The sequence below is a fragment of the Oncorhynchus gorbuscha genome, linkage group LG11 (genome assembly GCF_021184085.1).
Source record: "Oncorhynchus gorbuscha isolate QuinsamMale2020 ecotype Even-year linkage group LG11, OgorEven_v1.0, whole genome shotgun sequence".
NCBI classification, from domain to species: domain Eukaryota; kingdom Metazoa; phylum Chordata; class Actinopteri; order Salmoniformes; family Salmonidae; genus Oncorhynchus; species Oncorhynchus gorbuscha.
In genome coordinates this window covers 76,142,519-76,169,858 of record NC_060183.1, presented here as the reverse complement: position 1 = coordinate 76,169,858, position 27,340 = coordinate 76,142,519, and the positions used below count along the sequence as shown (strand labels likewise).

The following is a 27,340-nucleotide window of genomic DNA, read 5'->3' as shown; positions in this document are numbered from 1 at the left end:
AAAACATATCCTAGACCAGTGTAGGCTACTGCTCAGGGGCCAGGGCCAACATCAGACATAAAACATATCCTAGACCAGTGTAGGATACTGCTCAGGGGCCAGGGCCAACATCAGACATAAAACATATCCTAGACCAGTGTAGGATACTGCTCAGGGGCCAGGGGCAACTCAGACATAAAACATATCCTAGACCAGTGTAGGCTACTGCTCAGGGGCCAGGGGCAACTCAGACATAAAACATATCCTAGACCAGTGTAGGCTACTGCTCAGGGGCCAGGGGCAACATCAGACATAAAACATATCCTAGACCAGTGTAGGCTACTGCTCAGGGGCCAGGGGCAACTCAGACATAAAACATATCCTAGACCAGTGTAGGCTACTGCTCAGGGGCCAGGGGCAACTCAGACATAAAACATATCCTAGACCAGTGTAGGCTACTGCTCAGGGGCCAGGGCCAACATCAGACATAAAACATATCCTAGACCAGTGTAGGCTACTGCTCAGGGGCCAGGGGCAACTCAGACATAAAACATATCCTAGACCAGTGTAGGCTACTGCTCAGGGGCCAGGGGCAACTCAGACATAAAACATATCCTAGACCAGTGTAGGCTACTGCTCAGGGGCCAGGGGCAACTCAGACATAAAAATAGAGCAAATAGATTTTTTTTTCTTCTGTTTGTCTCCTCTTTTCGTCGTGTTAATTGAATTGTTGTAATGATTATTCTGTAAGGTTGAGGAGAACCCCACCCCCTATGTTGTTTTCCTTTTATGCTATGTACAAGTAATTAAATAGAAACCTAATGAATACAATACTACAATAAACACCAGGAAGAGATGCTGTTGTGTTCATCTGCCTCCACTCTCTCCTCTCGTTCTCCAGGGTTCTGGCGGCTTTGGACAGCGGGAGTGGGAGCAGTACCCAGGATGCTAAAGAATGACAATTCCAGAGAGGACAGAAGAGAGAGTGTAAGTCCATTTTAGTATCTCTATACTGCTGTGTGTTTTCCCCTCAGTTCATCCATTTCAACTATCATCCTAAGGTTGTCCCCCAAACATTCTATGACAATAGCATTTTAATTTGAAGGCTTGCTAGAATCTAATTGTCTTAAACTTTTGGTGCCAATTCACATTGTAAAACTCAAACAAAGATGTCTGAACTCTATTTTATTTTATTTATTTATTTTTATTTAACCTTTATTTAACCAGGAAGGGCTCATTGAGATTAAAATCTCTTTTTCAAGAGTGCCCTGGCCAAGATAGGCAGCACCAAGTCATTACAAAAAAATTACAGACAGACATCATGAAAAACTACAAGTAATCTAGTAAAAACCATTGAATTCACAAGAGTATAAAACAGCAAATTAAAAACATTGACAGGTCAGGGAATCAGCCTCAAAATCCTTCATCAGTGATTTAAAAACACCAATCGGGACAAGTTCTTCCAGTTTAAAAGTATTTTGTAAGGTGTTCCAAGACGATGGCGCAGAGCACATAAAAGCCCTTTTACCAAATTCAGTACTATTGCTTTATTGATCTAATTCCATCCTTATGACCAGATAGAGAAAAGCTCAGCCATCCAACGGTTCTGGATCTATTCAGAGGTTGCAGACAGCACAGTTCTTTAAGAACACCTATTCATGAATCCATACAAAGCTATTTCACCCCCTCATCTAATGAGTGGAAGAGCTGTTTATTGCACTGAGAGAGAGAGAGAGAGAGAGAGAGAGATAGATAGATAGATAGATAGATAGATAGATAGATAGATAGATAGAGTGAGAGTGAGAGTGAGAGTGAGAGTGAGAGTGAGAGTGAGAGGGAGAGGGAGAGGGAGAGGGAGAGGGAGAGAGAGAGAGAGAGAGAGAGAGAGAGAGAGAGAGAGAGAGAGGGAGCGAGAGTGTAAAATGGCTGAGGTATGACTCAGAGGCTTGAAGGTCAGAGGTAAACAGTCTGCTAAACTCCCGCCAGCATGTTTGTCTCTGATTCTCAAACTCTCCCAGAGCCAACATGTGATAGGGGGCACAAGTGTCACACTATAAGACTGCGTTTAGATAGGAAGCCCAATTTTTTTCTTCCACTAATTGGTCTTTTGACCAATCACATCAGATATTTTCATATCAGATCTTTTTCAGAGCTAATCTGATTGGTCAAAAGAAATAAATATCAGAATCAGGCTGCCTGTGTTAACGCAGCCATAGTCCCCTCACTAGGTCTGTTCCCGTTCAATCCACCGTCAGTCCAGAACTGCCTCACCCAGGACGTTTCCCGTCACTGTTTATTTTGAATGCAACACAAAATGAGGGCAAAAGGCACCCAGAGCAAAGGCTATGCATACACTTCGAAATGCGACCGCATAAAGTGCTCAGCAATTAAGATATCCACAAATGTCTTTATGTCCTGGGAAAAGCAGGGGTGGTAGAGAATGGTATGTCATTCTACGTGTCAAGTTCTGTGGCGAATCTCAAAGTCAAGCATTCTTAGGGAACCACAGGGTCATGCTTGGTGACCCGTTTGCTGGTAATTGCATTGGAAAATGGATTGCTTTGCAGTGCATTAATTGCTGGCTTTTAAAAAGGCTATATTCAATCAAAGGATTATATTATCAAGGATTAATATTATCAAGGATTAATATGGTGCTGTTAGACTGGTTGTATTGATAGTGTTCTGATTATTTGATTTACACAATGTTAACATATTAATTTCTAACCCAGACTCTAGTAACTGTGTTGGTTTAGCCAAGCTCTATGAATGCCCGAATACCAGTTTTGATTGAATATTTTGAATACTGAAGGCCGTTTCCTCACTAGTACTGTTCTCTAAGCTACTGCCCATTACCTCTTTCCAGACATTGCTGCATGCTCAAATGAAAAGGGCACTGAGTGTATTTGTTTTCATAAAGCCGAAGGGAAATGCTCCTGACAGTTTTTACACTGTGAGAGCATGTTGCTCAGAGTCCGCCTGTCAATATAATATCCATACATCCTCTCCCACACCCACCTCACATTACCTGACCTCACAACAATATCACACTGCCTCCCAGTGTTCTGTGCCACTGATGGACGGCAAGTACACACTCACATGCACACATGCACACATGCACACATGCACACATGCACCAGGTGCTCTGTGCTGCTGGAATGTAGGATAGAGGGACGAGGCTACATTGTTTGATTAGATCAGATCAAGGAGATGGAGAATCTAATTCAATGAACTGCAGATTAGACATGAATATCCCTATTGGTTGTGATGAAATAAGCAAGGAGAACAGGGTGATAAAAGGGCTTCATGAACATCGTTATGAAAGAAAGCATCTTAACTACCTTCCCATAAGTCTAGTGGTGGGATTTACATACTGTAAATGGCTGTGTCTCAATACTCACAAATGTTATTGTTTTCTCTTATGTCCTTGATGACTGCTTATAAGTGATGTACTGGATGAATATCCCAAAATATCAAACAAAGTGCTCTATAAAGTCTTTATTCTTTACAAGAAAGGGGGTGGTGAATCCCTGTAAATATAATCAATCATCAATGAATGAAAGACCTTCAGCAAATAGTATGTCTAATGGCATGTCCCATTCCTTATGGATGAATTTAAACCATGTTGCTTTTACAATAATAATGTAATCTATAACCAGTCAAATGCACTATGATGGCCTATATAATTTTTGTTCAGTGCAACTCAGTGCAACTCCCGTATGGACTCTAAAGAGGCGAAGAACGAGAGCCAATCGTCCTCCGAAACACAACCCTGCCAAGCCGCACTGCTTCTTGACACACTGCTCACTTAACCTGGAAGCCAACTGCACCAATGTGTCGGAGGAAACACTGTACAACTGGCGACCAAAGTCAGCGTACATGCGCCCGGCCCGGTGCAAGGAGCCGCTAGAGCGTGATGGGACATAGACATCCCGGCCAGCCAAACCCTCCCCTAACTCGGACGACGCTGGGCCAATTGTGCGCCGCCTCATGGGTCTCCCGTTTGGCTGCTACACAGCCTGAAATCGAACCCGAGTCTGTAGTGAATCCTCAAGCACTGCGATGCTGTGCCACTCGGGAGGCCCTGTATGTGTCAATGTAGAAGTGAGTGAATGGAATAAGAATATGGTGTGTGTGTGTGTGTGTGTGTGTGTGTGTGTGTGTGTGTGTGTGTGTGTGTGTGTGTGTGTGTGTGTGTGTGTGTGTGTGTGTGTGTGTGTGTGTGTGTGCGTGTGCGTGTGTGTGTGTGTGGAGGGGGGTGCATGTGTCACTGCTGGGGTGATTTGAAGTGTCGGTGTGACAGTCAGCTCAATGGGAAGTGTCTGGGAAGGCTGGCGGTACAGACTGTGTAATTGGACGAGACCCAGCGAATCACAGCAGACATCTGCTGAAGTGCCACAAAGCAGGAAGTGTACTGTATACACATTTGCACACACACACCATCTTGGCTGTCCATTATCGTTGATAATGACGACACACACACACACACACACACACACACACACACACACACACACACACACACACACACACACACACACACACACACACACACACACACACACACACACACACACACACACACACACACACACACACACACACACACACACACACACACACACACACACACACACACAATTAGCAGTGCAACATATCTATTTGCAAAATATCCCCTCCAATATATATATATATAAAACACTTTCTGACATTTCACCCCCAACTGTAAGAAACAACTTATACATAGTGAAACACGACAAACAGGCTGCATTTCTGTTTTGTTTTTTTACCCATTAATCGGTCTTTTTACAAACCTGAAAAAGATCGAAGGTGAAAAGATCTGATGTGATTTGGTCGAAAGGCCAATTAGTTGAGAAAATATCAGAATTGGGCTGCCTGTGTAAATGCAGCCATATAAGTAAGCACCCACCAATGACCCACTTCCAAGCTCCAATAAATACCACCTAGCTGGAAGCAACAATTAGGGAGAGCTAGCTGGCTCTTACTGACGATAAACTCACATAGTGGAGCAGGTGCATCGTTTGGTTATATGGGCTAGGGTGCATTTGACTGGTTATAAATGACATGATTATTCCCTCATCATCAAACAATTGCCAACACAATATTGACATTTAAAATAAGTATTGTTATGAGAACAACAAGGATGCTTAGAACAGAGTGACATCATTGTATTTCTTACACAAGAGATGTTGTTTTTCCTTCAGCCTGTAGATAATCTGTTGTTTAATATGTTTCAGTGTGTAACAGGCTAGTCATAACGAATTCACTGGCTCCAGACTAATTGCTAAAATCAGTGCGGGCGACCCAAGGGACGCCAGTGTAAACACATTCTCAAAAGCTTGCCATGTGTAAACATTGTATCCTGATAAGGATGTTAATAACAACAAACCATTTAGTAAATCTTTTCTTAACTCTATTTCTTGAACTGCATTGTTGGTTAAAATGGCTTGTAAGTAAGCATTTCACGGTAAACTCTACACCTGTTGTTATTCGGCGCATGTGACATTTTTTTGGTTGATTTGATTTATATTCAAGCACAATTGTTCGTTCTGTAAAAGTGCGAAGGATGTTTCTATAGCCAACAATTGGTTGTTAAATCAATATGAGTACACTGTACAATTACGTCAATAGATTACGTTTGGGAAACGTAGCGCAATTACGATCCAAGCAATAACACTGGGTCATTACAAAATGGACGCCCCAACAAGAACCACGTCCTCCTTTCTTAAAGTATCACCACCATTGGCCCTCAGGTGAAGCAGTGGAATCACACAAACCAGTTAGGCCAGCCCTTTTCCACCTCTTTCCAAAGTGACAAGTACAACTGTACAATCAGGGGAACGGTGATTTAAAAGAATACATCTCTCGAAATGTTATTGTTTTACCAGGAGTCACACATTTGGTATGGAGGGCGAGAGGAAGTAGATAGTGTTTATTTCAGAACCGTAGGGAGATGACTAAGCCTTTCACTATGTGTGGCAGTTATGTAGACTGATGATTGAAGTGTTATCATCCAGGGAATTGGTTGATGAATGAGCTGGAAATGACTTTGTTCCCCTCTTAGTCAACTTGACTTTTGATTCATAATTAATGATAGAGGGCATGCATACAGTATCTGGCTAAATACAACAACACCAAAAAATATATTGTGACCTACAGGATACCAGTTTTGCAAATAAATTAGTTATGTCAAAGATTAAATGACAGGGTGTACTTTTGGAGCTCAGTGATTGTATTTGAACTATTTTTCCCACAGTGCAGGTTTCCTGCTGTACATGTCTGATTGAATCTGTCTCTATGAGTCTCACATACCTTGTATAGCAAGCAATGCTGCTTACATTAGGATCTTCAAGTGAACGTACCTTGTGTGTTTCTCACCACCTCCATCCAGCGACTGTAATTGGGAAATGTGTTGCATTCCACACATGCACATGATCTCATTTGCAGCAGAGACACAAGGCCATTGTTTTTGTTCAGTTTCAATTTACTGAGGGTCAGGGTGAGTTGTGCATCATCACACACCCCTACCAGGGGAAGGAGTCTAATTCACATGAGTATGGCTTCTCGGAGGACATTTTCCTGCATCTTTCAAAATCTATCTGTGTCTCTCAGTCTCTTTCCATTTCAGTAACAGGCTTGTTTTTGTGCAATTGTATTTCTTTTCACTTGTTTCCATGATACTGTGCCTTGCATTGTAAATTACCATTTTGAAGAGCCCCCCCCAAAGTTATGTACTATGTAATATTACTTATGGTTTGGAGTTTGAGGTTGAGTAGTGATTTTAATTAGGGTGCTTTTTCAGTGGCCATGACTAATGTGTTCGCCCTGGCTCCATCACGATTCTATTTGACCCAGGGTTCATTACTATATTTATCCAGCAATGAAACCAGTGCAGCACTTTGCTGACAGAGAGACCCAACAATTCCCTACTTAAAACTGAAATGCCCCCAAGCTCTCTCTGTGTATTAAATTAGAAGAGTGAACCTTATTCAGGAATTTAGCAATGCCATTGGGTCAATCTTCAACTACGGTGGCATTTGAGCATTGCATTCTGATGAATTTTGTAAAAAATTAACTTACATGAAAAAATTTAAATTCATTTTTTTCTAGTTTTTTTATTAATTTAAATGTATTTGGGTACCTCTTTCCATTCTGAATAAACTAAAACGGTTGATTTACTATTATAATAACATTCATTATGGTACCATCAGTAGAAGCAATAATACCATTATACCAGACATTTTAAATAGATCTTCTGAAATGGAATGCAGTAACGCTAAAATCTAAGGTCATCAATCAAGTGATATGATTAATCATTTTGCTCACAATGGTATTTCTCTTCATTTAAATTGACTAACACCAAGTGACACTTTGGATTTAGATTCCTCAAGTTATGAATGGAATCATCAAATGTATGACATACTAAAAGGGTGTGATTATGCTAATAAATCAAATCATCCAAAGCAAATCCAAATCACATGTTATTTGTCACATACACATGGTTAGCAGATGTTAATGAGAGTGTAGCAAAATGCTTGTGCTTCTAGTTCTGACAATGCAGTGATAACCAACAAGTAATCTAACTAACAATTCCAAAACTACGGTCTTATACACAGTGTAAGGGGATATATAATATGTACATAAGGATATATGAATGAGTGATGGTACAGAGCAACATAGGCAAGATACAGTAGATGGTATTGAGTGCAGTATATACATATGAGATGAGTATGTAAACAAAGTGGCATAGTTAAAGTGGCTAGTGATACATGTATTACATAAGGATGCAGTCGATGATATAGAGTACAGTATATACGTATGCATATGAGATGAATAATGTAGGGTAAGTAACATTATATAAGGTAGCATTGTTTAAAGTGGCTAGTGATATATTTACATAATTTCCCATCAATTCCCATTATTACAGTGGCTGGAGTTGAGTCAGTGTCAGTGTCAGTGTGTTGGCAGCAGCCACTCAATGTTAATGGCCAGGGCTCAATGGTGGCTGTTTAACAGTCTGATGGCCTTGAGATAGAAGCTGTTTTTCAGTCTCGGTCCCAGCTTTGATGCACCTGTACTGGCCTCGCCTTATGGATGATAGCGGGGTGAACAGGCAGTGGCTCGGGTGGTTGATGTCCTTGATGATCTTTATGGCCTTCCTGTAACATCGGGTGGTGTAGGTGTCCTGGAGGGCAGGTAGTTTGCCCCCGGTGATGCGTTGTGTAGACCTCACTACCCTCTGGAGAGCCTTACGGTTGAGGGCGGAGCAGTTGCCGTACCAGGCGGTGATACAGCCCGCCAGGATGCTCTCGATTGTGCATCTGTAGAAGTTTGTGAGTGCTTTTGGTGACAAGCCAAATTTCTTCAGCTTCCTGAGGTTGAAGAGGCGCTGCTGCGCCTTCTTCACAATGCTGTCTGTGTGAGTGGACCAATTCAGTTTGTCTGTGATGTGTATGCCGAGGAACTTAAAACTTACTACCCTCTCCACTACTGTTCCATCGATGTGGATAGGGGGTGTTCCCTCTGCTGTTTCCTGAAGTCCACAATCATCTCCTTAGTTTTGTTGACGTTGAGTGTGAGGTTATTTTCCTGACACCACACTCCGAGGGCCCTCACCTCCTCCCTGTAGGCCGTCTCGTCGTTGTTGGTAATCATGCCTACCACTGTTGTGTCGTCCGCAAACTTGATGATTGAATTGGTGTCTTTAATATAGACCCCTCCCCATGGAGAGAGAATATAATAATATTATTATATTATTATTATATATTAGACCCCTCCCCATGGAGAGAGAATGCTCAAGGTCCTTGTACATCTTTTGTAATCAGTCATTTTCAAGGTGGTAACACCAATGACACACAACCGAGAGATACATATTACACTATAAAAGGGTATTTTAATACTTTGTTTTCTATTGATCTACACAATATATGAAATACTTTTGTTCACTGTGTAGCCTACAAAATAATGGATAGATATCTCTAAATCCGCAAAACATGTCACTACCCGTCCACACATCACAGAAGTCAAGGGACACCATTTACCACCTTAATTGAAGAATGACCCTGTTCCAATGAGATGTTACCTAGGAGCCCAAGCGAAGCTCCCAGCTTAGAACAGCTAAATCTCCCAAATCATCTATCACAAGTGAACCCCCAAATCTTGAGGCAGAATTGGAAGCAGGAGCAGTACGGTTTAAATGTCTGCCTTGGAGGTTTAACTTCAGAGAGACATCAACATCATACAGGCGATAAAATACACTCAAAAGAAGTCATGTGTGTTGTGTGCTGAAATACTTTTAATGAAACGCTTAGTTCTGGTCATGCATCTTTGATTGGCTGAGAGACATTCTAATTTAATTCATGCTAAAATTAAAATAACATCACAACTACCTCATCACTTTCACAGGCAAAATGTATCAAAACGACTCGGCTAGGACTCAGTTAGGACTTCCTACCTATGACCACAGCAAAGCTGTGCTTAAACTAACCAGGCTGCATTCAAAATGTTACCATATGCCTTTTGACGAGTATGGTGCCATTTAGGATGCCCATGAATCACACACTTGGTTACATTTTATATAATACATTGTCACACGGATTCTAGTGTGCTGCAGAGATGATTGCCCTTCTGTAAGGCTCTCCCATCTCCACAGAGGAACTCAGAGTGACCACCTCCCTGACCAAGGCCCTTCTCCCCCGATTGCTCAGTTTGGCAAGGCCAAACTCTAGGAAGAGTCTTGTTGGTTCCAAACTTCTTACATTTAAGACTGATGGAGGCCACTGTGTTCTTGGGGACCTTCAATGCTTTAAAAAATGTTTGGTACCTTTCCCCAGGGTCTATGGCTCGACACAATCCTGTCTTAGAGCTCTACTGATAATTCCTTCGACCTCATGGTTTGGTTTTTGCTTTGACATGTACGGTCAACTGTGGGACCATATATAGACAGGCCTTTCCAAATCATGTCCAATCAATTGAATTTAACACAGGTGGACTCCAATAAAGTTGTAAAAACATCTCAAGGATGATCCGTGGAAACAGGATGCACCTGAGCTCAATTTCGAGTTTCATAGCAAAGGTCCTGCATACTTAGGTAAATAAGATGTTTCTATTTTTTGCCAGAGGTGTTTTGGTGCAAACCTGTCATCAAGGCAAAGGGTGGCTTCTTTGAAGAATCTAAAATCTAAAGTATTTTTTGGTTTGTTTTACACTTTTTTGGTTACTACATGATTCCATATCTGTTATTTCGTAGATTTGACTTCTTCCCTATTATTATACAATGTAGAAAATAGTAAAAATAAAGAAAAACCCTTAAATGAGTTGGCATGTCCAAACTTTTGACGGGTACTGTATATATATTTCACTGTGAGAATCTGCTGCTGACTATCAGGCAACGAGCAGGCTGTGAGTGAGTGAAGTGGAGAGGGGGAGGGCTGGAGGCATGTGTGTGTGTGTGTGTGTGTGTGTGTGTGTGTGTGTGTGTGTGTGTGTGTGTGTGTGTGTGTGTGTGTGTGTGTGTGTGTGTGTGTGTGTGTGTGTGTGTGTGTGTGTGTGTGTGTGTGTGTGTGTGTGTGTGTGTGTGTGTGTGTGTGTGTGTGTGTTGAAAGCACTGGTTGAGAGTGCTGCAGCAGAGGCAGCTGAGTCATGGAGAGAGAGAGCACACGTACTTCGTGACTACTTTTTAACCAGTTGTAGGCTATTTAAATGGGTCATTATGGAGACACCCCTTTTCCATAAAACATATTAACTCAGTTTCATCAGGCAGAGAGTCTTGTTTCTCATGGTCTGATAGTCTTTAGGTGTCTTTTGGCAAACTCCAAGTGGGCTGCCATGTGCCTTTTACTAAGTAGTGGCTTCCGTCTGGCCACTTTACCATAAAGGCCTGATTGGTGGAGTGCTGCAGAGATGGTTGTCGTTCTGGAAGGTTCTCCCATCTCCACAGAGGAACTCTGGACGCACAAGCATTTCCCTACTCCTGCAATAACATCTGCTAATCACGTGTATGTGACCAATACAATTTGATATGATTTGATTTGGAGCCAGGTCAGAGTTACCATCGAGTTCTTGGTCACCTCCCTGACCAAGGCCCTTCTCCTCCGATTGCTCAGCTTGGCCGGGCGGCCAGCTCTAGGAAGAGTCTTGGTGGTTCCAAACTTCTTAAATTTAAGAATCCTGGAGGCCACTGTGTTCTTCGGGACCTTCAATGCTGCAGTAATGGTTTGGTACTTTTCCCCAGATCTGTGCCTCGACACGGTCCTGTTTCGGAGCTCTACGGACAAATACAAATTCCAGAATAATAGGCTAAAATGTGAATTAATTAATGTCCTATATATTGCTATTGCCTGTTGAGTGCTACAGCTGTACTAAAATGCTATGTACACACTTAACCTGCTTCCAGCACAACAATGGCAATCCAGACAAGATAACCAGCTATATTTAGCAAACATTTAGCTTCATAATTACCAGCTGGCTAGATATAAATGATTAATCTAGCTAGCCAGCTACTTGAACATTCAAAAAACTACCTCAATCTATATTTAGCTATCATTTCATCATGGCTAGCTACCTAGCCAACTTAGCATGTGTCCCTATAACATAACATGGGGTTTCATTATCTTGCTAATTGGTTACAATTTGTAACACAGTGGCTATTCTAGGTAGCTAGTTAGTTAAACATGACAACTGGCAAACATGAAAAAGCTTGTTATGACAACGGCAAAACATCATCTTGCGAAAAATCAAGCAGGCAATAGTGATTCTCACTGAGAAATACCTGTCAACTGGTTGTCATGTCCACAGAGCTGTCAGTACTGCATGAACCGTGATCACGGTTGATAGATGAGACATTAGCCAAACGGGTACTGTATAGATAAATATTGGCATCATGGCTAGTATAGGTTTATGTACATGGTTTGTTAGTTCAATAAATAATTGAACCCAGACCAGTTTCAACAGAAATTGTTCTCCTTGAACTGCACTAGCAATGTTGCCAACAATTTTTCTGTGAGAATCTCTATTGCCTCCTTGACTTGTCGCTAGATGATGTTTTGCAGTTGCAGCGACAACCTCTCAGCACCAATTTGCCTTGCTGCTGCAGCGGTTCCCAATGGAACGTTTTTGTCCCCTCTCCCACTGCAGAAATGAAAGCATAGTTCCTCATTTATGACCAATACATGTACTGTATATGACCAATTACTGCGCTCTTATATGACTGAAATAGGAAGAATAACTAACAAAATTATTACAAACGTTGTGACAGTGATTTTATAGTTTGCAATTGTTTTGTTGTGATGTAATTGTTTTATTACTATTTGGACTCCAGGAAGAGTAGCTGCGGGGATCCTAATGAATACAAACAAAATACAAAAATTGTGAGAAAATAAAACAAAGCATCTCCTGCAAAAATCTTATACAAGAATGTCTGGGCCTCGACCCCACTCTGTGCAACTGGGTCCTGGTCTTTCTGACGGGTCGCCCCCAGGTGGTGAAGGTAGGAAACAACACCTCCTCTCCGCTGATCCTCAACACTGGGGCCACACAAAGGGGCATTCTCAGCCTTCTCCTGTACTCCCTGTTCACCCATCACTGCGTGGCCATGCACGCCTCCAACTCAATCATCAAGATTGCAGACGACACCACAGTGGTAGGCTTGATTACCAACAATGACGAGACGGCCTACAGGGAAGAGGTGAGGGCCCTCGGAGTGTGGTGTCAGGAAAATAACCTCACACTCAACGTCAACAAAACAAAGGAGATGGTCATGGACTTCAGGAAACAGCAGAGGGAGCATCCCCCCATTCACATCGACGGGACAGTAGTGGAGAAGGTGGAAAGTTTTAAGTTCCTCGGTGTACACATCACGGACAAACTGAAATGGTCCACCCACACAGACAGCATTGTGAAGAAGGCGCAACAGAGCCTCTTCACCCACAGGAGGCTGAAGAAATTTGGCTTGTCGACAAAAACACTCACAAACACCACCTGGTACGGCAACTGCTCCGCCCACAACCGCAAGGCTCTCCAGAAGGTAGTGCGGTCTGCACAACGCATCACCAGGTGCAAACTACCTGCCCTCCAGGACACCCACAGCACCCAATGTCACAGGAAGGCCAAAAAGATAATCAAAGAGAACAACCACCCGAGCCACTGCCTGTTCACCCCGGGCAGTGGCTATCGTCCAGAAGGCGCGATCAGTACAGGTGCATCAAAGCTGGGGCCGAGAGTCTGTAAAACAGCTTCTATCTCAAGGCCATCAGACTGTTATAGAGCCACCATTAACATAGAGTGGCTGCTGCCTACATACAGACTCAAATCACTTGCCACTTTAATACATTTAATAAATGGATTTAAATAAGGTATCACTTGCCACTTTAATACATTTAATAAATGGATTTAAATAAGGTATCACTAGTCACTTTATATAACGCCACTTTAATAATGTCTACATATCCTACATTACTCATCTCATATGTATATACTGTATTCTATACCATTTACATTTACATTTAAGTCATTTAGCAGACGCTCTTATCCAGAGCGACTTACAAATTGGTGCATTCACCTTATGACATCCAGTGGGACAGTCACTTAACAATAGTGCATCTAAAACTTAGGGGGTGGGGTGAGAGGGATTACTTAACCTATCCTAGGTATTCCTTATTCCTTATACCATCTACTGCATCTTGCCTATGCCACACGGCCATCGCTCATCCATATATTTGTATGTACATATTCTTATTCATCCCTTTACATTTGTGCGTATAAGGTAGTTGTTGTGAATCTGTTAGTGCAGTAATATCTAGCAAGTAGTCTGTCGGAACTAGAAACACAAGCATTTCGCCTACACTCGCATTAACATCTGCTAACCATATGTATGTGACCAATAAAATTTGATTTGATTTGTCAGTCACCAATGCAGTGACTTGATTAGCTGCTTAGCAAACTGTTGCAGCTAGCTTACTGACAGTTAAAGGTAGACTCATCGAAATTACATTGCCACGAGCAGCACCGCAGATATTGAGATGAGCGAGCTGCATCTATCGCTGAGCCTACCTTCAACTAGGTATCTCTACCTTTACTGACATAAATACCTTTAATTTAATAACATTTCCGAAATGGAAAAAAAATCAGTAAAAAAAAGCTTTACTCAATAAAATGTTATTTCTCAACTGAGCTTTCTGATTTTGTTGTCTATTTTCCCCTACAATAATCTTTACTCTTATTTTGGTTTCTTTTTTAAATTTAATTTTGGCAACCCCACTGCAAGATCACGACACCGACTTTGAATACCACTGATTTAGTTGCTTATTTCAGTTGTTGCTTGTCACGCCAAAATTGCACAGTTGACCCAAAACTCCTAAAAAGCCGGCTGGGTCTGAATCTGCCCTTTAGAACGAACCAAAGCATTACTGATTGTCGACACAAACCCAATTGTGGGGTGTCAGGGAAGTTTTCAGGGAAACATCTGTTTAAGATGTCGATTAAAACTCCACATCAAAGGGCAGAGTTCTGCCAGACAGTTTGCCAGAGGGAATCTTTGTGGTGTTTCTGTGAACTAAACTTCAACATACAATACAATCACATTTTTTTTGGTGTGCAGCAGAGTTGCATGAAACATTTCCCCTTCCAGGACTTCATGTGAATAAAAAAATAAGCACTTTTACAACTGCTCAAGAACAATGACTGTCGAGGCGGGGAAATAAATAAAGAACACCAATAGTTAAGCTATCAAATCCCTCATGTTCAATTACAGAGGGTATACCAGCACTGACCTTTAATGACCCCCCAGGATAAAAGCGTGTTATGAGGTGCTGAAATAGAGTGCAGAGGACATGGTCTTCAATAATATTGAAGATTTATATCACACATGATCAATAATACAATATCTTTATTACACAATCAGAAGCTCCAGGTTCCCATTATGGTTGCTCCAGTATGAGAATCATTCCCTCAGTGTGGTCCTAAGGGAGTGCTCACCACTCACCAGGATTGTGTGGAGAGGGTGGGGGGGGGTAGTTGGTAGGGTAGTGCTGTCACTCCTAAAGGCATCGCCCTGTTCTTCATTACACGCGGAGTCCCTCAAGGCCATTGTAAGTGTAGGTATTAGGCCAGACTACAGCCCAGCAGGATAGCTAATGGGCACTTAGGATGATCAATAAGTGGCAATGAATGTGCTCCCTCGGAACGGAATAGGGACTTTGTTCATTTGCCTCGCACTGATATTCCTACCGAGTGCAGTGGTTTTCAAGAGGCAACCGACTGGGCACAGTTCAACCGTCTAGTTTTGATGTATATTTGGTTGCGTTGTCAACTAATGTGAATTCAATATAAAATCAACCAAAAATGTCACCATGACATTGGATTTAGGTTTAAAGACGGATGACGAAAATATTTAATGCCCTTACATTATCTTTGCAAATCAAATCAGTTTTGCATTAAGTCAATGTCATCACATATGTCCTGTGGCTCAGTTGGAAGAGCATGGCACTTGCAGTGCCAGGGTGTGGATAAGAACATTGATAAGAGCATTGAAATAATGAGGAAACAACGTTGATTCAACTTGTTTTTGCACCAGTGGGAAGCTTTTTGCGGATGTGTTCGTGCAGGTCAGTGGATGAAGGTGAATAATGGGCTTGTGAAGTGAGATTTTCTGTGTGTAATGTGTATGCCTTGTTAGTCCTAATAGCCATGTCCCTGCATGGCTTCTGTTTTTCAATATTAATTTCATTAGACAAAATTATTTCTATCTCATTTTTTCTGGAGTTCACCCCAAACTTCTTAAACTGTTACTATAATGATCTCTGATACCCATTAATAACCCTTTACTAATGATCTCTGATACCCATTAATAACCCTTTACTAATGATCTCTGATACCATTAATAAGGAATGTGAAAGGAATGTAGGAGAATATAACACAATAGATCTGGTAAAATATAATACAAAGAAAAAAACAACCATTCTTTTATATTTTTTTGTATTTTTTTGTATTTTTTTGTTTGAAATGCAAGAGAAAGGCCATAATGTATTATTCCAGCCCAGGTGCTATTTTGGCCACTAGATGGCAGCAGTGTATATGCAACGTTTTATACTGATCCAATGAACCATTGCATTTCTGTTCCAAATTTTGTATCAAGATTGCCCAAAATGTGCCTAATTTGTTTATTAATAACTTTTCGTGTTCAACATTTTGCACTATCCTCAAACAATAGCATGGTATTATTTCACTGTAATAGCTACTGTAAATTGGACAGTGCAATTAGATTAACAAGAACATAGACAGATATGTCTATGTGGAAATGTTCTTGTTGCTTACAACCTCATGCTAATCGCATTAGCCTATGTTAGCTCAACTGTCCCATGGATGGGACACCGATCCCGAAGAAGTTTTAATAACCCTTTACTAATGATCTCTGATAACCATTAATAACCCTTTACTAATGATCTCTGATACCCATTAATAACCCTTTACTAAGGATCTCTGATACCCATTAATAACCCTTTACTAATGATCTATGATAACCATTAATAACCCTTTACTAAGGATCTCTGATACCCATTAATAACCCTTTACTAAGGATCTCTGATACCCATTAATAACCCTTTACTAATGATCTCTGATAACATTAATAACCCTTTCCTTTACTAATGATCTCTGATACCCATTAATAACCCTTTACTAATGATCTCTGATACCCATTAATAACCCTTTACTAATGATCTCTGATACCCATTAATAACACACATACATTTATACTGACTACACACATGCACACCACGTAGTGCTCTGTGAGTGTGTAGTGCTCTGTGAGTGTGTAGTGCTCTGTGAGTGTGTAGTGCTCTGTGAGTGTGTAGAGCTCTGTGAGTGTGTAGTGCCCTGTGAGTGTGTAGTGCTCTGTGAGTGTGTAGTGCCCTGTGAGTGTGTAGAGCTCTGTGAGTGTGTAGAGCTCTGTGAGTGTGTAGAGTCCTGTGAGTGTGTAGTGCTCTGTGAGTGTGTAGTGCTCTGTGAGTGTGTAGTGCTCTGTGAGTGTGTAGAGCTCTGTGAGTGTGTAGAGTCCTGTGAGTGTGTAGTGCTCTGTGAGTGTGTAGAGCTCTGTGAGTGTATAGAGCTCTGTGAGTGTGTAGAGCTCTGTGAGTGTGTAGTGCTCTGTGAGTGTGTAGTGTCCTGTGAGTGTGTAGAGCTCTGTGAGTGTGTAGTGCTCTGTGAGTGTGTAGTGCCCTCTGTGAGTGTGTAGTGCCCTGTGAGTGTGTAGTGCCCTGTGAGTGTGTAGTGCTCTGTGAGTGTGTAGTGCTCTGTGAGTGTGTAGTGCCCTGTGAGTGTACATAGAGACAGTGCAAAGATAATAAATAAATAATAAATTACAAAGTTCAACTCAAATAGTCTGTGTAGCAATTATTTTTTAGCTATTTAGTTAGCTATTTAGTTAGCTATTTAGTTAGCTATTTAGTTAGCTATTTAGCAGTCTTATGGCTTGGGGATAGAAGCTGTTCAGGAGCCTGTTGATGTCAGACTTGATGCACCGGTACCGCTTGCAGAGTAAATATTCCTTTCACACTGCCTGGTATAGAGATCCTGGGTGGCAGGGAGCTCAGCCCCAGTGATGTACCGAGCTGTCTGCATCCTATTTGAGTATGATATGTGGTTGTCTCACCTAGTTATCTTTAAGAGGAGTACATTTACTGTAAATTGCTTTTGATAAGACCATCTGCTAAATGACTGAAATGGCAAATGTTAATGTTTTACATACATAGCTCATATTACTGTATTAAATATATATTTTTACATTTAAAAACATATATATTGATGTCCCAAATGTATAATTTGTACAGTTCTTTATTAAAAATGTAGTTATTTGTTACATTTGACTGTTTAAAACCTGGCAGTACTACTCATTATTCTGAGAGTGATAGCATTTTCCATAAAACATGATTATTTGTCTCTGAAATGAAACCATCAAGTTATGCCATGATTAAATAGTTAACAAAAAAAACACCAATCTCTTTCATACGTCTTCAAACAATAAAAGCTCATTTACCAACATTTCCGAAAATAGATATACTGTACAGCATTTTAGAATGAAACTCTTCAAACATATTCTTAATTAGAGAGGTCCTCAATCAGCTGTCTGAAATGGCAACAATTCATCCAATTTGAGAGAGTTCAAAACAACTGAACGCTGATGAACTCTGTAGAGGCCAAAGGAATTTCCAGAGTTAGCCAGCCCTGAGAACGTGTATGGTAACTTGTACTTCTAAAAGTGATGAATGAAGTTAGGTACAGAGGGAGTTTTTGTAAATTAGAAACAAAAAGAGAGCAATGCATGGATCTACAGGACTTCAAAGAGGGCCAACCTGCTGATATAGAATGTAGTGATGCGTACTGAACCTGTCGACCCGTAATAAAGCGCAGTGTGCTGTGATGAACTGCGTCCAATGGATTCAGTGTATTGGCAGCTGCATTTATATAGTCTAAGACCGGTAGAACATGGGACTGAACATTCCTACCGGTGATGTTCCATTGATAGCCTTCACATAATATTACACTGTTTGTGTGAAATGTGAAAACGTCTTCATTCAGACCTGTGTGGCCTTGCTCTCGGATTCCCCCTTCACCATTTGGCCACATGGTTGTGCAGTCAAAGCCCGGAGGTATACGTTTGTGCCAGCACTGTAAATTGCCTTGTTAGTGCCTCACCTCATTTAGTTTCCCCGAATCTCAAAATGTCTCCACAAGAAACAGTCTATTTTCGAGGATTGTGAAATACAGCGAAATCCATTGTGTTTCTTATATGCATTTGAACATGACTGTAAAGTGGTGTGCTTGTGCTTGGTGTATGAAATCAGAAATGTGTCATATTCATTAAAACTAGTTTATTATCATTGCTTCATCATAGTTTATACTGCTGGAAGATGCTGTGACTGGTTGATATGATGCTGTCTTGACTTTCTGTCCAGAATGCCTACCTTTACAATATGAGTCAGTCTGCATCCTAGTAGCGCCAATGGTTTTCAGGAAAGACATGTTCTAGTTGTATTTGTACTGTAGACCGTATAAATGCAGGGTACACTTCTTTTACAATTCGAAGCACAAGCATGCTCCTCTATGGATCATCTCAGTTTAACCTTTCCATGAATTAAAGTCACGTACATCCAATATGAACCAAAGATCACATCTTTAGATGACATTTAATCCCTGGTAGGGCTCTTGGCCTAGATGGAAATGAATTCAGGCTCAAAACTGAAATTCAGCCTTGGGATTGCGCCACCATACTAATTTGATACTGCATCAACTGCAGGGAGGAACAGTCATCTATTATGAGTACTGTGCCTCCCTGACTGACAATTTGATAACCTACTGGACTTTGCCAAACAAACTGACAACTTGACAGAAAATACAATCTGAATCTGTATTCTGAGATAAAACCACTCTCATAGGAAACACAACTGGAAGTCCAGACATAAGACCTTCACGTATTAACCTTACTCATCTCTGTTTAGCATTCTGATTGATATTAATCATCCTACACCCTGGTGGGTTTAATCCTCAATTCTGATTGGTTCAAACCGCATTCCAGCCAGTGTCTATTCCACACGTTACCACCGACTAAATCTATGACGTTAAAATGCCTATTTAGTCTGTTCCATCTGACTGCGCAATCCACAGCCCAGCCAATGCATTTATAAATGCATTTATAAACTTGATCTCCACTATAAAAAGCGTCTAGACATTATCTCACATTTCTTTTAGACTAACATTTAGTTTTCAACAGCGGAGATTTGTATAAACATTGCTGTCTATTTCGCCTTATATTTAGCGTTCTGATAGATATTAATCAATAGAATAGTCTGTATTAACACATTTCCTCATAACATAGACCTATTATACAGCCCCAGATTCAAATCTTCTCTTTTATAGCCTTGAATAAGATCCCTGATCATTGATGATTCATGGAGGTCCTGCTCTCTCCCGTCCCCTGCAGGTTTCTGACGATGACTCTCCAGAGCCAGGTCTGGGCGTGGAGATGGAGGCTGTCCAGGTGCGGAGGCTCTCCTGCCGGAACCTGCAGCTTCCCCCACTGGCCTTTAGGCAGGCGGAGCAGCGTGACTGGGCCCCGAGGCCAGAGACGGAGCAGATCCCTCGGCCCACTAGCCTCGCCCTCAGGATCCCCCCGCTCATCGCCATCACCTCAGCAGACACCAGCAGGTAAGAGAGACAGGAGACTGCATGTGAAGACAAAGGTCTGGTGGCAGGGTCGTGGGATGTGGATTGATGTGTGTGTGAGAGAGGGAGAACGAGACAGGTGGATGAGCGAGAGAGGGAGAGAGACAGTGAAAGAGTCAGACAAGGAGACTCAGGGAAGCTTAGTGCTCTTTTCAGTATTGAGTGTGTGTGTGTATCTGTGCTCCTTAAAATGTCTGGCTTTGTGTGTCAGTATATGTGTGAGTATAAATGCATATGGTCTTTGTAATTTACAATCATGGAACACTAACCTAGAGTGGATGCAATCTGCTCTCCATTCAGACAGCACAAAGACCATTAAACTGAATTCCGATTTATCTGAATTACGATGGTAGTTGCCCCTTGAAAGCCTGTGAATGACATACAGTAGGCAAAAAGCATTTTGGTGACTCATGTTAAATGTGATCAGCTTTACTTTGAGCGTGATGTGTCTACGTGTGACTCATCAATGCAAACGTATACTACTGGGTTTTGATTTTAAGAACACAGTGTCCTTCAGCCAGAAAACCTCTCTACTTCAAGCCACGGTCGGCTCTTTCAATGTCCACACACTTTGTGTGTCTGTGTCAGCTTCAAAAGATCCTCACAAAAATGATTTGCCCTTGTTTTCCTCCCTGCATAATATAGTTTCACAGGTAGATAGAACCTTTGTTATAGTCCTAACTGTTAATATACCTTTTAATTATTTCTAGATCGCTACGTGCACCTTGGCACAATAATCATTCTCCCTCCCTTAGTTATAGTTGCAGCTATGGTTTATCCACCCATTTATTTTGTGCGTGTGTGAGACAAAACGAAATCTCTTTACCTGACTCTCTTTTCAGTATAGAAATGTATACTTTTCTGCTCTTGTAGGAAGCAATCACTCCCCTATTACTGATCTATAACTGAGCGAATAACTCACTAACTAGCAAAGGATATGAACAAAATGTGCACACGTGGCAACATGCAGCTCTCACTATGATTTCAAAACCAACACATCTACTCATGACCGCTTATGCTGTAAACACAGTCCAGTTCAAAGTAAATGGCACAGATCCATATATCGCAATGGTCTATTTGCTTATAGAATACGGGCTGAGTTGTGCGTGTCGTGCGTGCGTGTCAATGCAATAGAAACCTACACCGATGCGTTCTGCCAACAACAGGGACGGCAAGTAGCCTAGCGGTTAAGAGCATTGGGCCAGTAACTGAAAGGTTGCTGGTTTGAATCTCTGAACCAATTAGGTAAAAAATCTGCCAACGTGCCCTTGAGCAAGGCACTTAACCCTAATTGCTCCTGTAATTTTCTCTGGATAAGAGTGTCAGCTGAAATGTTAACAAAGTATCTTTCATAGTTCATTTAGTTTTGGTATGTTGCATTAAAAGTGGCTAAAATTGCGTTGATTCGATCACAGTTGCCACAGTAAAGGGGAATGTTGATAGTGTTAACAGGGAAAACTCTAGAACAGTGGTCCCCAACCTTTTCTGAGTCAAGATCACTTTCTGAGTCAAAGTGCAAACCGAGATCTACCGCTCAGATTTTTTTTTACATGACTTCAAAAATGTAAACCAATGCAACATTAACCAATTAAATACAGTACTGCGGCAATGAGGTTTGTGCAATAAGCTATAGGCCCAATAAATTATGACCGTATATTATCTTTGCTTGAATTACCCTGCCAATGCATTGTTGTTCGAGCCATTTTGAGGTAGGCTATATGATCACACTGGTAATAGATCTGTTGTTGTATTACTTGTGAGGCACAGCTGAGTGAGCATACATTTAAATAATTAGCTTTTTATTTTTATTTTACTTGGCTGATGGTGCCTGCATCTGATTGTTGGTCTCAGTGGAGGGTGAGAGCAGCATCTCAACATCCCTCCGCTCTCCCTTTCCTCTGCTGATACTGACCTGAAAGGGACCCTGTCTTCCATCTAATGGCCAAACTCAAGTCGCACCACATTATTTCTGCCTCATGCACAAATTCATGTTGTTACTCCTATGAACAGAGAAAGTGAAATATTCCTCGATATTAAAAAAGACCCAAGCCGTTAATAATAACAAAGCAAGCATATAGATACACTTTCCTACTCATTCATTACTGCTGCAGTGCTTGTTGTAGCACTGAGTGGAAATAGGAAGAACTTACATTTTATGGCTTATAAAAGTATTGAATACAAAGTGTTGAAAGTGCTGAGTAAGAACTTAAACAACAGCTCTTTGCTGTAGTCGTTGACAGTCTCGCTCTAGTCATGGTTTTAAACGTTTTGAAATCTCACAGTACCAACTTTGCTGTAGCTTTCTTTAATGCCTGCTACATTACTGCAGACACGGTAATCTGAGCCATCCGTTTGGCCTGCGTTAGACCTACAGTGTACTTGATTTGCTCTCTGGGCCCGCCAGGAAGGCAGAGGTTGTTCGCCTACCCAGCGTGTAGGGCATCTGAATCGGGTGCACTTTCCGCCAACAGCCAGAGTCTAATAAATAGGAACACAAGGCTTTATCATTGTTTAGAGGGAACAGTGTTTCCTACATAGTGTACCACTTATAGTGTACCACCTTGTGGGCCCTGGTCAAAAGTAGTGCACTATACTGGGAATAGGGTGCCATTTGAGACACATCCAAAGACAATCATGACCTCTCATGCCAAATACTCTTTGGGTCAGCGACTAGCCCTTCATTTAGATTCGGTTGTATGATACCGTTGGTCTAGAAACGGTGCCACGTAGATGTGAGCATAGTCTCATGTTATTCATATTTATGAGAATACATGAGAATACTGAATGACACTTCTAGTGTGCCATTTCTAGTATACTTCATCATTCCTAATCCGTTGTAGTTGTGAGAGTGTAAACCTTTGCCATTGTTTATATTCAGGAATTGATAGTGTCTGGAGAGAAACTGGAGATGAGATGGGAATAGTGATCTATGATTCCCATTCATTAACAATTACTCCATGGTTTCTCGTAAAGAAAGAAGATGGAGTGCTGTGTTTTGTTAGTATCTCTCTGGCAGTTTCATCTGAAAAGGTCAGCCCCCGGAGTTTGTTGTTGGATGGGAGTTTTGATGGATTGTGGGGTGTGTGAGGATGTCAGTGTACAAATCAATTTGTATTGGTCGGCATACACATATTTGCTGATGTTTTCGCAGGTGCAGCGAAATGCTTGTTTTTCTAGATCCAACAGTAACACCTAGCATAACAAAATAACACATCCAAAAAATAAAATACAGAAATATCAGAACGAGCAATGTCAGAGTCTGGAATATAAATACAGTTCCTTCAGAATGTATTCATACCCCTTGATTTATTCCACATTTTAATGTGTTACAGCCTGAATTCTAAATGGATTAAATATCCCATAATGGCAAAGTGAAAACATGTTTTTAGAAATCTTTGCAAATGTATTAAATTAAATACAGAAATAGCTCATTTACTTAAGTATTCACATCCGTGAGTCAATACATTGTAGAAGCACCTTTGGCAGCGATTACAGCTGAGTCTTTCTGGGCGAGTCTAAGAGCTTTCCATACCTGGATTGTGCAACATTTGCCAATTATTATTTAAAAGATTCTGTCAAATTGGTTGTTGATCATTGCTAGACAACCATTTTCAGGTCTTGCCATAGATTTTCAAGTAGATTTAAGTCAAAACTGTAACTCGGCCACTCAGGAACATTCACAGTCTTCTTCGTAAGCCTGGTGTCTTCCAGTGTCTGGTGGAAAGAAGACTGAACAAGGTTTTCCTCTAGGACTTTGTCTGTGCTTAGCTCCATTCCGTTACTTTTTTTATCCTGAGAAACTCCCCAGTCCTTAACAATTACAAGCATACCCATAACAAGATGCAGCCACGAATATGCTTGAAAATAATGAGAGAGTGGTACTCAGTAATGTGTTGTATTGGCATTGCACCAGACATAACACTTTGTATTCAGGAAAAAAAGTGAATTGCTTTGCCACATTTTTTTCATTATTACTTTAGTGCCTGGTTGCAAACAGGATGCATGTTTTGGAATATTTGTTTTTCTGTACAGGCTTCCTTCTTTTCACTCTGTCAATTAGGTTAGTATTGTTGAGTTACTATAACGTTGTTGATCCATCCTCAGTTTTCTCCTTTCACAGCCATTAAACTCTGTAACAATATAAATGAGTCATTTTGGAGTCACTTTTATTGTAAATAAGAATATAATATGTTTCTAAACACATCTACAGTCATGTGGATGCTACCATGGATATGGATAGTCCTAAATGAATCATGAATAATGATGAGTGAGAAAGTTAGACGCACAAATATCATACCCACCCAAAAATGCTAACCTCCCCTGCTATTGTAATGGTGAGAGGTTAGCATACTTCTGTTACTTTCTCACTCATCATTATTCACGATTCATTCAAGACTATCCGTAATTATGGTAACATCCACATTAATGTAGAAGTGTTCAGAAACATATTTTATTCTTACTTAATAATAAAAGTGACTCCAATAATTTCTATTGGGCACAAAATAATCTGAAACAAAAGCAAAACAAACAGCAAATGCATCCATCAAGTTTGTAGAGTCACAAGTTTGATGTAATCACTGCAGGCTAGCATGTCACATCTTCTCCAGCTCTTCCCCTCCGGCGTACGACGTCGTCAGAATACTAACCACCGGTCCTGGGATTCATCATTACGCACACCTGGTACTCATCATTACGCACACCTGGTACTCATCATTACGCACACCTGGTACTCATCATTACGCACACCTGGTACTCATCATTACGCACACCTGGTATTCATCATTACGCACACCTGGTACTCATCATTACGCACACCTGGTACTCATCATTACGCACACCTGGTACTCATCATTACGCACACCTGGTACTCATCATTACGCACACCTGACTACTTTAATAAACACATAAGTGAATTTGTCCCAATACTTTTGGTCCCATAAAATGTGTGGGACTATTTACAAAGATTGCTGTAATATCTAAACGGTTCACCTGATATAGATGAAAATACTCTCAAATGAAAGCTGACCGTTACAAAAAAAGTAGACTGGTATTTTGGATGCAGTAATTGCAGTGAACTGTATTTATACTGCAATCTAACTGCAGATACACTGCAAAATTACTGCAGTAAAAAAAAGTTTTATTTTGGACGCAGTATTTGATTTATACTACAGTTATACTGCAATCTAACTGCAATATTTTTTCATAAGGGAAGTCTGCACTTTGACCTCACTCATTGTATCATTTCAAATCCAAAGTGCTGGAGTAAAGAGCCAAAACAACAACAAATGTGTCTCTATCCCAATACTATTGGAGCTCACAGTACATATGAAATGGGTAAAACAGTATGTAAACATTATTAAAAGTGACCAGTGTTCTACGACTATAAGGGGCAGGGTGTTGGACGGAGGCCGACTAGTGGCGACAATTTAACAGTCTGATGGCCTGGAGATAGAAGCTGTTTTCAGTCTCTCCGTCCCAGCTTTGATCTCCGCCTTCTGTAGCTCAGTTGGTAGAGCATGGCGCTTGTAACGCCAGGGTAGTGGGTTCGATTCCTGGGACCACCCATACGTAGAATGTATGCACACATGCACACATGACTGTAAGTCGCTTTGGATAAAAGCGTCTGCTAAATGGCATATATTATTATTATTATTCTAGATGGTAGTGGGGTGAATAGGCTGTGGCTTGGGTGGCTGAGGGCATTGATGATCTTCTTGGCCTTCCTGTGACACCAGGTGCTGGCAGTGTGCCCCCGGTGATGCGTTGGGCTGACCGCACCACCCTCAGGAGTGCCCTGCAGATGCGGATAGTGAAAGTGCCGTACCAGGGGGTGATACAGCCCTACGGTGGTGCATGGCCCGCAGTCATGGGTAAACAGGAAGGACAGGAGGGGGCTGAGCATGCACCCCTGCGGGGCCCCTGTGTTGAGGATCAGCTTGGTGGAGGTGCTGTTGCCTACCTTCACCACCTGGGGTCCGCCCATCAGGAAGTTGGGGAGGTATGCCAATCGTAGTGGGTCTAGGATGTCGTGTAAGTTCGAGGTGATATGATTCTAAATTAGCCTCTCAAAGCACTTCATGATGACAGAAGTGAGTGCAATGGGGTGATAGTCATTTAGTTCAGTTACCTTCACTTTCTTGGATACAGGAACAATGGTGGACATCCTGAAGCAAGTAGGGACAACAGACTGGGATAGAGAGAGATTTAATATGTCTGTATACACTCCAGCCAGCTGGTGTGCACATGCTCTGTGGACGCGGTTTGGGATGCCGTCTGGGCCGGCAGCCTTGCGAGGGTTAATGCACTTAAATGTCTTACTCACGTCGACCACGGAGAAGGGGAGCTCAGAGTCTTGCTTTACGGAGGTCAATGCTGGTCTGTTTGTACACATTCATATTCCCAGTCACCTTGCCGTGGTTAAATGCGGTGGTTTGCTTTTCAGTTTTGCGTGAATGCTGCCACCTATCCACAGTTTTTGGTTTGGATAGGTTGTAATAGTCACCGTGGGAACAACATCCTCTATGCACTTCCTGATGAACTCCGTCACCAAGTTAGTGTATACGTCAACACTATTCTCAGGGGCAACCCGGAACCTTTTCCAGTCCACGTGATCAAAACAATCTTGAACCATAGATTCCGATTGGTCAGACCAACGTTGAACAGTTCTCACACACACACACACACACACACACACACACACACACACACACACACACACACACACACACACACACACACACACACACACACACACACACACACACACACACACACACACACACACACACACACACACACACACACACACACACACACTCTTTTTGTTACTGTGGTTACATTTAGAGGAAAGATGGAAAATCATTTGCCCTCCTGTTGTTCCCAATCAATGTCCCCCTGCTGTCATTCCATGAAAAGCCCACCCTTACCCCTGCTATCATTCCATGAAAAGCCCACAATGGCCTCCTCCTGGGCTGTACATTTGGGCCACGCTCAGGAAGAAAATCACTAGCATGTTAAGCAAAGAGAAGTGAGCTGTAGCCATTTTGAATATAGGCATTGACACAAATTTACATTTGACTGCAGACAGGGTTGCTATGATTAAGCCTTTTTTGTCTGTCGTAACAAT

At 41.5% G+C, this 27,340-nt stretch overlaps 1 protein-coding gene across 1 annotated transcript in view; it reads left to right on the top strand.

Annotated features, from left to right (window-relative positions):
* LOC124047727 (cAMP-specific 3',5'-cyclic phosphodiesterase 4D-like) overlaps positions 1-27,340 on the top strand; it is a 425,579-nt gene that overhangs the window by 45,392 nt on the left and 352,847 nt on the right. Inside the window, exons 2-3 of the mRNA XM_046368031.1 lie at positions 881-966; positions 19,973-20,196. Coding sequence (XP_046223987.1) covers positions 881-966; positions 19,973-20,196 — 310 coding nt within the window. The remainder of the gene's footprint in view (positions 1-880; positions 967-19,972; positions 20,197-27,340) is intronic.